The 13,377-nt window shown below is 53.5% G+C and overlaps 3 protein-coding genes across 3 annotated transcripts; 2 read left to right on the top strand and 1 right to left on the bottom strand.

Annotated features, from left to right (window-relative positions):
* Positions 1-210: 210 nt before the first annotated feature.
* Positions 211-831, bottom strand: BDW74DRAFT_161391 (uncharacterized protein). The gene has a single exon (XM_073725772.1). The coding sequence runs from the start codon at positions 516-518 to the stop codon at positions 264-266; it is 255 nt and encodes an 84-aa protein (XP_073579425.1). The 5' UTR covers positions 519-831; the 3' UTR covers positions 211-263.
* A 4,487-nt stretch (positions 832-5,318) lies between these two features.
* Positions 5,319-8,203, top strand: BDW74DRAFT_161385 (putative HLH transcription factor (Hpa3)). The gene is made up of 4 exons (XM_073725771.1): positions 5,319-6,191; positions 6,239-6,931; positions 6,980-7,219; positions 7,274-8,203. Exons 1-4 carry the CDS (start codon positions 5,984-5,986, stop codon positions 7,597-7,599), a joined length of 1,467 nt encoding a protein of 488 aa, XP_073579424.1. The 5' UTR covers positions 5,319-5,983; the 3' UTR covers positions 7,600-8,203.
* A 963-nt stretch (positions 8,204-9,166) lies between these two features.
* On the top strand, positions 9,167-13,246 carry BDW74DRAFT_188108 (uncharacterized protein; the record flags this gene model as incomplete). The annotated part of the gene is made up of 1 exon (XM_073731648.1): positions 9,167-13,246. The coding sequence occupies one exon, from the start codon at positions 9,167-9,169 to the stop codon at positions 13,244-13,246; it is 4,080 nt and encodes a 1,359-aa protein (XP_073579423.1).
* Between the last annotated feature and the right edge of the window lie 131 nt (positions 13,247-13,377).

The raw sequence follows: 13,377 nt of genomic DNA, 5'->3' as shown, positions 1-13,377 counted from the left end.
GTATACCGGACTAACAGAGCATGAACTCGACCATCATTGAAAATAATCCCAGACACAAGCAAATATTGTAAATGTCCCCTAGCAGCGAAATTTGTCATCTACGTACAGAGGACCTGAAACTCGGTATCTATGCGCCAGCCCAGCCCCAGCGTCTCCCTATGCACCCACTTCCGTCGGCTACGTACAGCAACGTACATACTCCAACTTCCACCATCCCACCCAATATCCCTATGGTGGTGGCAGGTGCCAGTTGTCTCAATTATCTAATTATTAGTGAGCCCGCTAGCGGACAAACAAGCCGCCAAGCAACCAAAGCACACAAGCAAGCAAGCACCATTGCGAACCGAGCCAGCTGACAGCTTGGCAGCAGGCTTAGCCGCATAACTATTGCTCTGTGTAACTGTAGAAGAAGCACGATAGGCAGTCATGTTTTTCTTCCGGTGGGCTGTGCAGTGCAGCCTGTGCTGTGCGAATGTCTTAGACAGCCTGCGCCACGGAGGATGTTCAGTATTTGTCATTGTCTTGTTTTTGAAGGTTGAAGATTTGGGTAGACTTCTGCCCAAAGACCGGATGGTTGATTTGATCTGATCAATAGACGGCACGGAGTACGGAGTATACTGAGTACCATACTGAGGCCTGGCGGTTGACGGTGGCTACTGTAGACAGACTAACCGCTCCAGGAAGGTCAACGACGAGCGGGCTAGTAGCTAGTGGCGATAAGGCAGATGTGACTGTGATTGGGGTGTGAATGTGATAGGGAACGGTGACGAAAGAGCCCTAGTCTGCAACCTAGTCGATACTCTCCCAAGTCGGGTCCTATTATATCAAGTTAAACTATCCCGCCAGCGATCCCTGTCATCGGCACTCTGGGTAAGGAATCCCCGCCTCTTGGCATTTCATAACTCGCCTTTGTGTAGAGGCTTCGGGTCGGAGGAGATGCGATGCGATGCATTATTCTTGCTTACCTTTATTTAGCGGCTCGCCTTGCCCGCCTAATTCCCGCCCTCACAGGCTTACCCTAGGCTTGTCTTGACGATAATCGCGGGCTGTACCTGGACTAAGTACTTCTCTCATCACATATAAATGCCAGGTTTCCCCGGCCCGTCACACTCGCACAGCAAGCACGACAAGCACAGCGCAGCGGAGCATGTGGGCGGCCGACTCCGGCGCGACCAGAATATGGCGCTATGTCTGCCCAGGTCGATGCATCATGTACTCTGCGGAAAGGATGGGCTGTGTAACCGTGTCGACTCCGTCTCACCAATCCCGGGCTTCGCCGGATCGTTGTTCTGTACTCTGTACCACGAGGTCCAAGGGCTCTTTGAGTTTGGGGAAGAAAACGGCTCGATTCGATTCGCTCCTTCTGTTCGTCGAAATTCCCCTGGAAGACCGGGGGCGAGGCGAAGGCTCGTTGGCATTGGTAAACCGGACCGGCTTGTTCGCGATATGATACACAAAGCGGGCAGGGCGTTTAGTTGAAGTTTCTCGTACAGAGTAGTCCCAGCGGAGTCTTAGACATTGAGAAGTAGGTGCTCGGTGGCCATTGATCTTCTCCGAATTCCGTTGGTGTCTCTGCCTCAGTATACTACTGTACTCCGTAGGCGGCGATTTCTCCGCATCCGAGGTCCGTCGTACTGGAAAAGACATCGAGATCAGTGGGCTATCCGCTCCCGGGCGTCTTACCGGCATGAATAGCCTGATCCTGACCAAAATAACCAGAGTTTTGGGGGATGACCGTAGCGTGGCTCAAAAATGGGGCAGCAGGCAAACACGCGGAGCGCAGGTCGGGAACCATTGTTGATCGGCGCGACTATGGGATGCACGATTGGAATAATGGTATGGGCCGGGCTGGAGTCGGCCGCAGTCAGCATTCAGTCATGACTATGATATTGCAGGGTTTGATTGAGTTTGACTGGGTTTGCCATGCTGCGACTGTGACACTCCCCCATGCTGTGGCGTCTCGGCCTCGGCCTCAAATATGATGGATGGTTACAGCGGAGTCGGGATGGGCATGGAATGGAATCTGGTGGCTGAATTATTGGAGCCCAGGGATCTTTTCGTGCTTGGCGTCCGGAGAGAAGAGCGACAAGAGATGCTTGATTGACCTTGTTGTGTACCGTCTGGTGTTCTCGAAGTGTCAGAGAAGTTGATCCTCCTCTTCGTCTTTATCTCGGAACTTTAACTCCTGCATTGCGCTTTGTTCAATGACTCGAGTAGTCAAGCGCTCCTGACTCAAGAATAGGTCATCGTAGACCAAAGCAAGGATTTAAGACAGGTGTATTGATCGACAGCGCCAGCTCAGACTTGAGTCGACCGTTGTCACAAACTGGAGTTTGTCCGCATCGGCAAACAGTAAGGGCCCAAGCACGGACTCATTCTTGAGAAGGCCTGGATAGCGTGGGGTTAAGGACAGTGCGTGGGCATAGACCGCAGCAAGGGAAGGGAACATTGTCCGCCCATGTTGTTTCCCCAGGAATGGCCAGAGCCACCACGCAGTCAGCATATGACTAGACTACTAGAGCATCATGTTGCAGCTGGCAAACATTATTGAAACAATACGACGGGAACTGCTGCTTAGCGGCGATCATTCCACTCCTGCGCCATGGATGGCAGGATGCCAATTGCCATGTGTCGAGTCAAAGTCTCAAAGCAGGATGGGCTGCTGCTGCTTGACCTCTGCGTGCCGATCTTCCCAGCCTGACCTTATCTACCTTTCCTGGTGTCTCAGATCTTGATTGGCCGATGCCAGCATTCTTCACAAAGAGTCAAAGACACGAGTCTTGGACGATCCCGGCAGCTCCTCCAGCCTGCATTGCATCAATGCAAGGAGGCCATGCTGATTACGTGGCTGACGAAGACGTGATGCTAGCATGCTCATGCTCATGCTCATGCTCGTGCTGATGCTCTGGCAGTTCGCATCCCTTGAACCCCTGGAGCCGATCGCAGGCACGTGAATCGAGATCTCTATCGCAGCCTCTATTGCCTCCATAACCTGTTGGTAAGGAAGGTTTCTGCAACAGTCATACCGAAGATAACGCACTGCGTCACCCTCCAACCTTCCATCCAGTCATTCCGAAATCTATCACCTAGAATGCGACCGTTGAACGCGCTGGGAGCTCCCCTCATCTGCCCCGTGGAACTGATCGATCCTCGCCTGCGTCCCACTTGCCGTCTGACTTGGGCCTTTGACTCGGGGGCAGTGTTCCACTCCAGCCGTAGCACCTACCGGGATAGGAAAGTCCATCGATGACTAAAATGGGCCTGTTTTGCTACGATGGCCCAGTTGGCCCAGTCAAAATATTCGCCTGCGATCCAGACTTTCAGACTCTGAGCGGGTCAGCCCGGCGCCCGATGCTAGCTCCTAGCTCGCAACTATATCACACTAGCCAGTTTTTCAGGCCATCATCTGCTCGCAGCTGCAGCTGTTGCACAAAAGTCCATCGTGGCCGCGCTCTCGTTCGCTCGCCCACATGTTGAAGCCGGTCCGGTGGTGTGGGGTATGGCGCGAAGGATGCATCGCAGTCAGACTGGCATGGCAGTCCCTGTCCCCTGCCACGGATCTGCGCCAGAATTGCCCAAGTCAGGCCCCACGATTACCCAACTCCGGCAAGCCTCTGGGACTGCGGCCATGGTCCGTGGTCTTGATAAACCCAGCTTGCATCTGATGACCGGCCACCAACGGCTCGTTCCAATGTTATTCACTACTGAGGATAGGCTAGGGATAGTCCAGGAACCTCGCCCCATAAGGCATGACAGAGGTGAAGATTACGTCCCGTCAGGAACATACCCCCCGATTTGCGCGGATGTATGAAGAATAAGAGACATGGGCGGTGCTCGCAGATTCGGCCTCTTCTTTGTCCGTCGATCTTCTTCCAAGTGGAGAGACTGTCGAAAATAATATCAACGAGTGGCCGCAATTCTGGTGCCTGGCATTAATCTGTCGACTTTATGCGCCGCATCGCTCTATTCGCTGCTGGCGGATTGTGCAGCAGCTGCGGCTGGACACGAGTCCGAATCCACCCCAGAAACTGCCTCGTGGCGGTGGGTAGCGGGCTTTGGGCTGTCGAATTTCTTCCCTCTATAATATTCGGTCCGCAGTAGTGCGAATCACTTGGATGCTTGGCCGCTTCGCCTCTTCTTGCCTCGCCTTCTTTTGTTTCACTGTGGCCGAGCAGTCCCGTCCGAAGCTCCGGAAGTATAGGCCGGAGTGATATACCACGGAGGCTTCCTCGGCTGAAAGGTCCATGACAGCTCAACAAAGGAATAAACGGCAGTTGGTCAGTCCACGAGGCAGAGCTTGGATGGCCCGCCAAGAAGAACCTATCAGTCTGCTGTGCTCAATTTGCGGTGGTTTGTTCCGTAGTAGTGCCTGCGCAGTGTGACTCTCTCTAGGCGCTCTCTGGGGCGGAATTGTCTGAACATACAGGCCGTAGGTAGCACGCAACCTTTAAGTAGATTGCCAGAACCCCGGTAGACGGCCAGAAGTCAAGACAATCCTACCAGACCCGAATGAATCTGGACTCGGGACGGGGCTCCTGGTTGGCACGTTGGTGGCTGCGATACGGAAATTGAAGCAGGAGCGTCCACTGCATCATTCTTAACCTTTCATTTCGGTCGTCATCAGCTCGATAAAAAAGGAAATAATAACCAAAATATTCAGGAAAAAGAAAACGTGCCCTCCTCCTGTCAGCGCTCTCTGTCTTTCTCTTTCTTCTCATCTCTTATTATCTTCTAAATCTCTATCCTCAATTTACTTCTTCTTTGTCCTCCTTTGCGGAAGAAAAACACCACTACTGTGTCCAGCTTAACCATCTGCACCGTATCACCCAGTACTATCCAGATACGGCCAGCAATTTTTCCTCGACTCGGCCTCGAGTATCAGCAGTCCGATTCCAGTTCCATCTATCGCTTCTTCAGGCTCTTCCGACCCTGGTCTCAACTCGAGAGAGCTCAGAATTCTGCCGGACCAGTGTTCAACGCCCGACGGAATTTGTCACGACTCGCCAGTGTGACCCTCGCAATCTCCCCTTCCCTTCTCTTCCCCTCCGTCGTCGTCCAGACTCCACGGTCCATATTGCACTTTTCTATTCCCTTGCTAGTGACTCAGCTCCCTGCGCTTGTTCGCTCAGCTTCGGCCTAGCTGGTCACTACTTCTGCACTTCGGCGCCTTTGCCCTAAAAGTGCTCCCTGCCCAATTGTTCGTCCTTCTAGATCTCGTGCCACGTTCTCCCCCGAAACGTTTGCACTAAAGGTAAGCGACCCGCTCTACTCGCTCCCTGCAACCAACTTTCCTCCCAAGTTCTTGAGTTTATATTATCCCTCTATCTCCCAACACTCGTTCGACTTGACAATTTTGTTATTTTTATTACCATATGTGACTAAAACTCGGACGCTGTTCGGATAGATTTTTTGACGTCCCCCCACTCTTTTCTTTTCGTTCGCTTCCGTATTCCAGGCGTATTACCACGTCCCGCCTCCGTTCCCCGACGACCATCGACAGCCTTCCCTCACGCATCCTTCCTTCCCTTGCAGATTCTGTCCCCTCGATCCCGGCCTCTATCGCTCTCCGATCTCGCTACCAATTTTCTTTCTCGACACGTTCCGACCCACAGTCCGCCGTCCGTTTACATTGACCTCTGTTGTCCGCGGGAATTTGAAGGGATAACTCGAGCGCATCGCAAACCGGAGTTGATTCGAGGGTCGAACTACAAATCCGGCCTGTGAAGAAGGGACCTGTGTTTGGCTTTGCGTTTACATCAGATCCGCGCATTCCAGAAGATACCCACGCGGCCGCTACCTCGCTCGGATACCCACGCTTTGATTGTCTCTTGCATGAGACTTGCGACGAACCGGTAATTGATATATCACCTCGAAACTTTTTCTGCCGTGGCTGGAATATGAGATAATACATTTGTCTCGACATTTTCGAATTTTTATCTCTCGACTTGGAACTTGGACACTCATTTACCTACTCATTTTTACAATGGACCCAGCTCTGAACCACCGGCCGTGGCCGTACAATGGGATACACAATCCTCCTGTCACGACGTCTTCTACGACTCTCCCTTCAATATCCACTTTGACCGCCACCATGGGCCATACGCCAGCGCCAGCGGAGAAGTCACCTGGGAATGCATCGTTAAATACAGTTGAACGTGATTCGGGGAATTGGTCCATGCCTCAAAGTACAAGTAAGTCAACCGCGACATCCCCAAAAGCACGCCATTGACTGGTCTAGGATCGTCGACCTACTCTACAGCGACGAACGGAACAGGCAACCAGCCTACCCTCTCCTTCCTTACCTCTTCGCAACCGTCCCCCCAACGCGGTTCATACGTTTCGGACCGATCTCCGTATGACCAGTCGCACAACACTACACCCCCGTCGGCGGGAGCTCAACCATCGCCGAACTTTTCCTCGCAACCCGCTTCCGTTTTACCCTCCCTAAACCAAAACTACGAGACCCCGTCCCACCGCAACAGTGTAGCGGACCCAATTGAATCCCGTCGGAGCAGCGTCGACAGCAGGATGAACCAGGGAATCAGCTCATTGGCCATCAACCCGGCTTCTCCATATCACAGCACGAACGCCTCGCAAACATCCATTGTGTCGAGCTTGCAAAGAGAGCGCGGGATAGACAACAACGTATACCGTGGGCCTCGCTACTCCGGGACTTCGCCCTTGTCCCCATTGTCAGCGCGGGAACACCGTGGATTTGCCGCTGGCCGCACTGCGCCCGCTATCTCGTCGAATCCTCGCTCAGAGATCTACAACGCCGAAGCCCCGACCGCCGGTCTCGCGTATGCCTTTCCTGACCCGGATTCAACGCGACCGGATTCATTTGATAGAGTGTCCTTCTCTCGCAAGCCGAGTGCGACGGAATCTCTATACAGCAATTACTCCGAGTCTCGATTGCCTCACGGCCAACATGGTAAGCAACGATTGTCTCCGAAAAGCGGCCATAACTAACCGACTCTAGAACTACCCCCGAATGTGCACCACCACACTTTGCAACATAAGCAAGTCCGTGGTCTGATTGGGGAAGCCGAACAGCACGCCGGCAATACCCCTTACAGCAGAACTCCGGAACTCAGGGTGACCCATAAACTGGCGGAGAGGAAGCGTCGCAGTGAAATGAAGGATTGCTTCGAGGCCTTGCGCCTTCGCCTTCCATCAAGCCAAAACAACAAGTCTAGTAAATGGGAGACCCTCACAAGGGGTAAGTACATTGCGGAACCGCTTTGTGATCGACCATGAACTGACATTGAATTAGCAATTGAGTACATCAATAACTTGGAGAAACAGCTTCAAAACTATCGCAGAGACAATGACATGTTAGTTCAAGAAGTTAATGAACTGCGACACCAACTCAACCAGCAACAACCAAATGGGCAACCTCGAGCGGCGCCAATCTTTGAGCACCACCCGATGTCTGCGCAGACGAATGGCCAGGTTCAAAGCCACGCGCACGGGCCAGTTTACAATGGCTACAACGGAGCGCCTGGAATGGCAGAGGAGCAACCGCGTACTTTGCCTCCACTGATCAACGGCTCTGTTGCCCCCATGCAAGGCGTACAGTACAGCGATGACCGCCGATAGCTGTCCAGTTTATTGTTACGACTGCTCGAGTCCACGCCACCAAACATATAGGTCATCATCGACTGGTTATAGCGGCATTTGAAGTGACCGCGCAATCCTTCCCTCATTAGCTGCATTAGGGCAGTGGGAAACACATCCGTCAAAAGCCAATAGTCAAAGGCGCCGGACATCCTATGCGAAACGTCTTCGAGTACGATACGTTCACGTCCGCCTTGACCACTGAGGCATTTACGACATTCGCTTTGACTTCTCTTTTGTCTCTCCCGGGTTATCCGTGGATTGGTGGCATCTTCCTTTGAGCGATGACTTTTATAGCCGACATCACCTTTCGCGACGAGGCCGATGGAGGACATGACTGTATTTTTCTTGCGTACACATACATCTGCTTGCATCATGACGCGGGTTCGATGTACTTTGCATTGGGAGGGTATACCTGGTGAAATGGATGTTTTCAAGTTCCGAAGTTTCAGGAGTTGGACTCCGTCATGGAGCTGGTTTTGATTATGGCTATCGTTAGCAAAATGAACGGTATCGAGGCGTCTAGGAGTCATTTTCATAGGCGCCGTGGAAAACCAAAATATCAAACAAGAATAGAAGCTTCCAAGTGCCCTCCATCAAGTAGATCGACAATGCAATTGACCTGAAACCGCGCTGCAGCCAATCACCGACAGCGGAACAAAAATAGGTCTTCAGAGCGCCGCCATGGAGTCGCTCCCGAGCACGGCGCTTACAGCTACACCACCCTGCGCACAACAACCAATCCTCGACTTCTGCAGCTCTGCTCTGCAGTTTGTACATTCAAGTCATGTCCAATGAACTGCGTCCAAGCTGTCTTGGACCTCTCCCGTCTCATGGATCGAGAGTCGTGGAGATTTGCATCTGCAGACCAGCCATCCACGGCATGTCATTCACTTAGTCCAGGGCCTCGACCATCCATGCCTGATGCTTGCTCTGGTCGAGATAAACAAAATGGGCGCGTGCTGCTCTTCTGCATCTCCTCCTTGTCCATTTCTCTTTCCAGTGTTCACTTCCATAACTCGTGCCCTCTCTTTTCTCCTATTTACTTTCTTTTCTTGCCCAACTCTGATAACGTCACACCCATGGCCCTTGACTGACAATAGCGGCTGTTGCGCTTGGGTTCTGCGTACAGGAGGGTCGGTCCTTGGTTGGCATTGTTCGCTTCGATTGTGTTTTGTCTTGTCTCGTTCATTCACGGCGTCGGTCTCTGCATCATCTTAAGGTTTCTCTCTCTTTCACTGCTGCCGCATAGACGTTCTAGACCGTTTCAGTGCTTGCTTTGCATTTGCATGGTTGGGTCTTCTGAACAGTGCGTCTCAGAAGACAGTGCGTCTCGTCTCTTGGTTTAATTCTCTCTTTGTCTATATCAGGGTAGCTTCGTCTTTTGTAGGTGTGTTCTCCCTCTCCCTTCTGATCTTCCCACCCATCCCAATTACCTACCAACCTATTCTACCTTGCATAACACAACCTGCTATGAAGGAAGTCGAAATGACTAACATAACTAACGATGGAAAGCCTCCAGCTCCGCAGACTCAAGCTCAAGCGAAGAATGCCGCTCACTCTAGGCTCAAGCTCAAAATCAGCCTCAAGCTCCGGCGCCGGCTCAGGGAAGCCCCGGGCCCAACTTACAATCCCTAGAGTCCCCAAATTCCCGCTGTCGTCGCCGATCACAGATGAGATTGCCAGTCCGGCGGGGACATCCGAGGAGTCTGAGGAGGACCGGGACACGGAGCGTAACCGGCCGTATGAGTTTATCTCCAAGGTGCAGAGTCGAAATCCGTTTGTGTCGAAGGCTGGTAATGTGGCGTCTGCGAATCGGATTAGGGACTTTGAGCGAAGTGTTGCGGGGACTATTCAGACTGTTACGCCGCAGAGAGAACGGGAAAGAGAAAGTCAGAGGGAGAGGGAGAGGCCGGTTGGATTGAACCTGGAGATTCCGGGGTCTACGCCGACGCCGCAGCCGCAAGCCCAGCCGCGAAAAGATACGACGGGGCAATTTGTGGATTTGAATGACCTCAAGGTTCTCTCGCAGGCGAGAGAGGAGGAGAGGGCGGCGCGGAAGATCAAGGGGATTTTGAAGAAGGACGATGGTAAGAAGGAAAAGAAGGATACAGGGGGATTCCAACGGCTACAAGATGACGCCCCAGATTCGGATTCGGCCTTTGGGCACGGGAAGAGAGCGTCGCTGCTCGATGCCATGTCTAGAGTCTCGAAGAAAAAAGCCCACGACGACGGCATCTCGCCAACAGACCGGCCGATCATGATTGGATTCTCGGTGCCATATGACTCGCCCGAGCTTCCAGGCGTGAAGCAGAAGGAGATTGACAGTGCAGGGACACAGCATACTCATACTCCGCTTACGCCGTCGATCATCGTTACGCCGGCTAAGGAAGATAGTTTCTGGAACCAACTGCGTCCGCAGGATGCGAGCTCGCAATCGCACTCGCGTCCCCGAGCCGCGTCAAGTGTTTACTCACAGCCTTCGCCGCATCTAGGGCTCGACGATGCACCGCCTGTACCGGCGCTTCCGGCATTCTACTCCACGGGAAATGATACAGCAGCGGGGGTATCAAGTTCTGTTCGGAAACGCCGCTCCATGTCCACTGGTGCCGTTGACGAGAAAAGCGAGGAGCAACCGATCGGACGGCCTCGGTCACAATCGAATGAGAAAGCCTCCCGACCTTCTGGTCAGCTGACTATCAACACATCGCTGAATGCGCGGGCTTCGCATGGATGGTGGAACTATATTCTTTCGCCCTTATTAAGTGCCAGTTCACTTCTGAGTCCGAAGACGCCGAATACAACGAAGACGCGGCCAGCTTTGCCCGCCATATCTACGAGAACTAGCTCAACGGGCTCGACGGACGAATGGTGGGACGAAAAGGAAAAGTGGGAGGAGAAGGAGAAGGAGATCGAGAGGTCATATTTCTCGCCGGATACACCCGAGGCAACGCGGCGGATATCCAGCTGGCAGAACGTGAACGGCAATCCCTTTGCCGACTTTGACTGGAGTATCGATGAGCAGCAACGGTCTCAGAATCAGGATCAGAGCCCTGAAGGACAGGAACGAGGGGATATGTCGATGATGTTTGAGGGCCAGACAATCGAGGGTCTCGCGGCGGAGTACTACCAGGCTTGTGCGCATGAGATGTTCAGCAAGACTCCGTACTTTGAGTGCATCAATCACGTCTGTTCGATTACGCCGAAGGATAAGATTGCAGTCGTTGGTGCTGATGACCAGGATCCGGATCAGGATGCGCTGGGAGCAAGAGGTCTCTTGATTGACGTTGATGATATGCCTCGCTCGCATACTCTCCAGTCGCCAGGGTCTGGAATTACATCCATCAATTCGAGCCCGTCGGACGATGCAAGCAGATTGTCTAGGGATTTAGGAGGGTCAGTGATGGGTTCGCGAGCACCCCCCATTGAGAGCGCACTCAGAACCCTAAAGATCAACTCTCCTACACCTACAAGACATCCAGGCTCGCCGGCGCCTACGAATCCTTTCGAACAGCCTCGAGAGCTCTCATCAACCCCGGTATCTACCAATCCATTCGAGCAACCGAGGTCATTCACGCCGCCACCACCGCAACCCTCTTTACAGCCTCCTGCTCCTGCAAACATCTATATAGAGACCGCCGCCGCTCCACCCCCGGCCAATATCCATATAGAGGCTCCGCCAGCTCAGTCTGCCCCGAACATTCATTATGGAGCACCTGCATCTGCACCTGCACCGGTCATTTATAACGCTCGGGGACCTTATGAAGCGTCTAGGGGTCCTAACCCTTTTGAACCAGCTCCCGAGCCCCCCATGGCTGGGCCTGTGCCAGAGCCTGCTCCAGCACCGGTACAAGTACCTCGCTCAATCAACCGCACCGCTCCTCCGCCTATCTCGATGCCTTCTCCCGATCAAATGCCTCCACCAAGCTACGGCGCACATGCATACTCACCATACCCCCGTTCCCCAGAAAGCCTCCAAGAGTCTACAGCAAGAGGTGCCGTACGTCTCTCAAACTTATCCATGCCACCTGGCCCAGCCCCCGCCTACACCCCTCACGACAATTCCGCCCTCCCACCACGGGCCGTCCCAATAACCCGCGATATTCTATCCCAACCCGTCTCAGAACGTGACCGAATCGAAAACCGCCGCCAGCGATACGAGCGCGAAGACGCCTTGGCCCACAAAGCCGGCGGTCTCTGGCGCGGCCGTGGCCCCTTCAGTTCTAAAGGTTGTTTCGGGCGAGGCGGACGCGAAGGCCGACTCCGCCGCCGCTGGTACGCCGTCATCTGCCTGATCTTCCTGGCCATCGTGATTGGTGCAGTCCTACTCGCCATTTTCCTAACCAGAAAGGGTGACAATACACCCGTGCAATCGGCCTGGCTGAATCTAACGGGCTACCCGCCCATGCCAACGGGGATATCAACCATCGCGGGACCCGAGAATACAGTGCAGGACTCTGGCTGCATTATGCCGAGCTCGATGTGGAGCTGTGCGTTGCCGAAGGAGCTGCATGAGGCGAATGAGCCGTATACAGCCAACCAGCCGAATTTCCGCGTTGAAATTCGCTTTCAGAATGGGAGTTATGAGCATAGTACGGTGCCGCTTACGAAACGCTCTTTGCTTGCGAGGTCTGCGTACCAGTTGTTTAACCCTAAGCCGGATCCACCGAGTACAGACGAAATGGCGTTCCTAGGCCAGTACACGGATAACACGTCTACTCCATACGCAGGCGAGGAGACGCCGTTCTACATCACCGTCCTCTCAGCGGAATACCTCTCTTCCTCATCTTCATCGTCCAACCACACCAAACGCGACACCTCAAACTCAAACTCCACCTCCACCTCCTCATCCAGCAACTCAACATCCTCATCCTACTTCCCCGATATATCAGACCTGATCCCCTCCCCTGCAAAAGACTCCGACGGCACCGCCGCCGCCGCAACACTGTACCCATTGCCAGCCTCGCAACCAATCCGCCTCTACAACCGCGGCAAGAAAGACGAGCACTACGGTTTCTACAGCTACTTCGACAAGTCAATTTTCCTGACATCGCGGACCGCACTCACTGGCGTTACCGAAAACAACAAAAACGACGGAGATGGCGGGTCTACAAAGGAAGGCGCGAACGTCCGATGCACATGGGCGCAGACGCGGTTCCTCGTGCAGATCTGGACGAATGGAGAGCAGCTGGGTCGGAATGTCATGGCACGGTCGGCGAATAGCACCTCTTCCAACTCCAACTCAACGTCCACTTCGATCTCGTCTTCGACGGAGGAAAACAAAGCCACCTCCTCAGCAACGGATTTCACGCGCCCCGGGTCCTTTCCCTACCCGATAACTATAACGCTCGACCGGCACGGCGGCGACGCCGAGAAGAAGAATCTATACTGCTATGGACTGGTCGAGGGGGCGAAGTATAATACGTCTGCCGTGAAACTGCAGCTGGAGGATCGGGCGTGGAATGGGGCGATTGTGAACCGGGCGCCGGGGATCTTTAATATGGGGTCTGCGAATGAGACGAGTAGTAAGGAGGATGAGGATGATGACGACAAGAAGAAGTATGGCGGGTATGATGGGGGTGTTGGGGGGTGTCGGTGTCAGTGGGTTAATTGGGTTGGAGCTGTTTGAGGTTCTGAGACAATTTTCTGCAGGCATGGAGTTGATACGGGAGTTGATGGATAGATTTCTCTGGTTTAGCTGGTTAGCTAGCGAGCTAGCTAGCTTACTGGCTTTGTATACTAGTAATTATGAGTGAGTGA

This window comes from Aspergillus multicolor, assembly GCF_047715735.1.
Source record: "Aspergillus multicolor strain CBS 133.54 unplaced genomic scaffold BDW74scaffold_36, whole genome shotgun sequence".
Taxonomy (NCBI): Eukaryota; Fungi; Ascomycota; class Eurotiomycetes; order Eurotiales; family Aspergillaceae; genus Aspergillus; species Aspergillus multicolor.
Note: the sequence above shows the minus strand (reverse complement) of the source record. Positions and strands in the feature narration are given on the sequence as shown.

Coding starts and splice junctions, on each gene's coding strand:
- BDW74DRAFT_161391 (XM_073725772.1), bottom strand. CDS start 518: ATGACAAATACTGAACATCCTCCGTGGCGCAGGCTGTCTAAGACATTC.
- BDW74DRAFT_161385 (XM_073725771.1), top strand. CDS start 5,984: ATGGACCCAGCTCTGAACCACCGGCCGTGGCCGTACAATGGGATACAC. Junction 6,932..6,979: donor ATTGCCTCACGGCCAACATG/GTAAGCAACGAT, acceptor AACCGACTCTAG/AACTACCCCCGAATGTGCAC. Junction 7,220..7,273: donor ATGGGAGACCCTCACAAGGG/GTAAGTACATTG, acceptor ACATTGAATTAG/CAATTGAGTACATCAATAAC.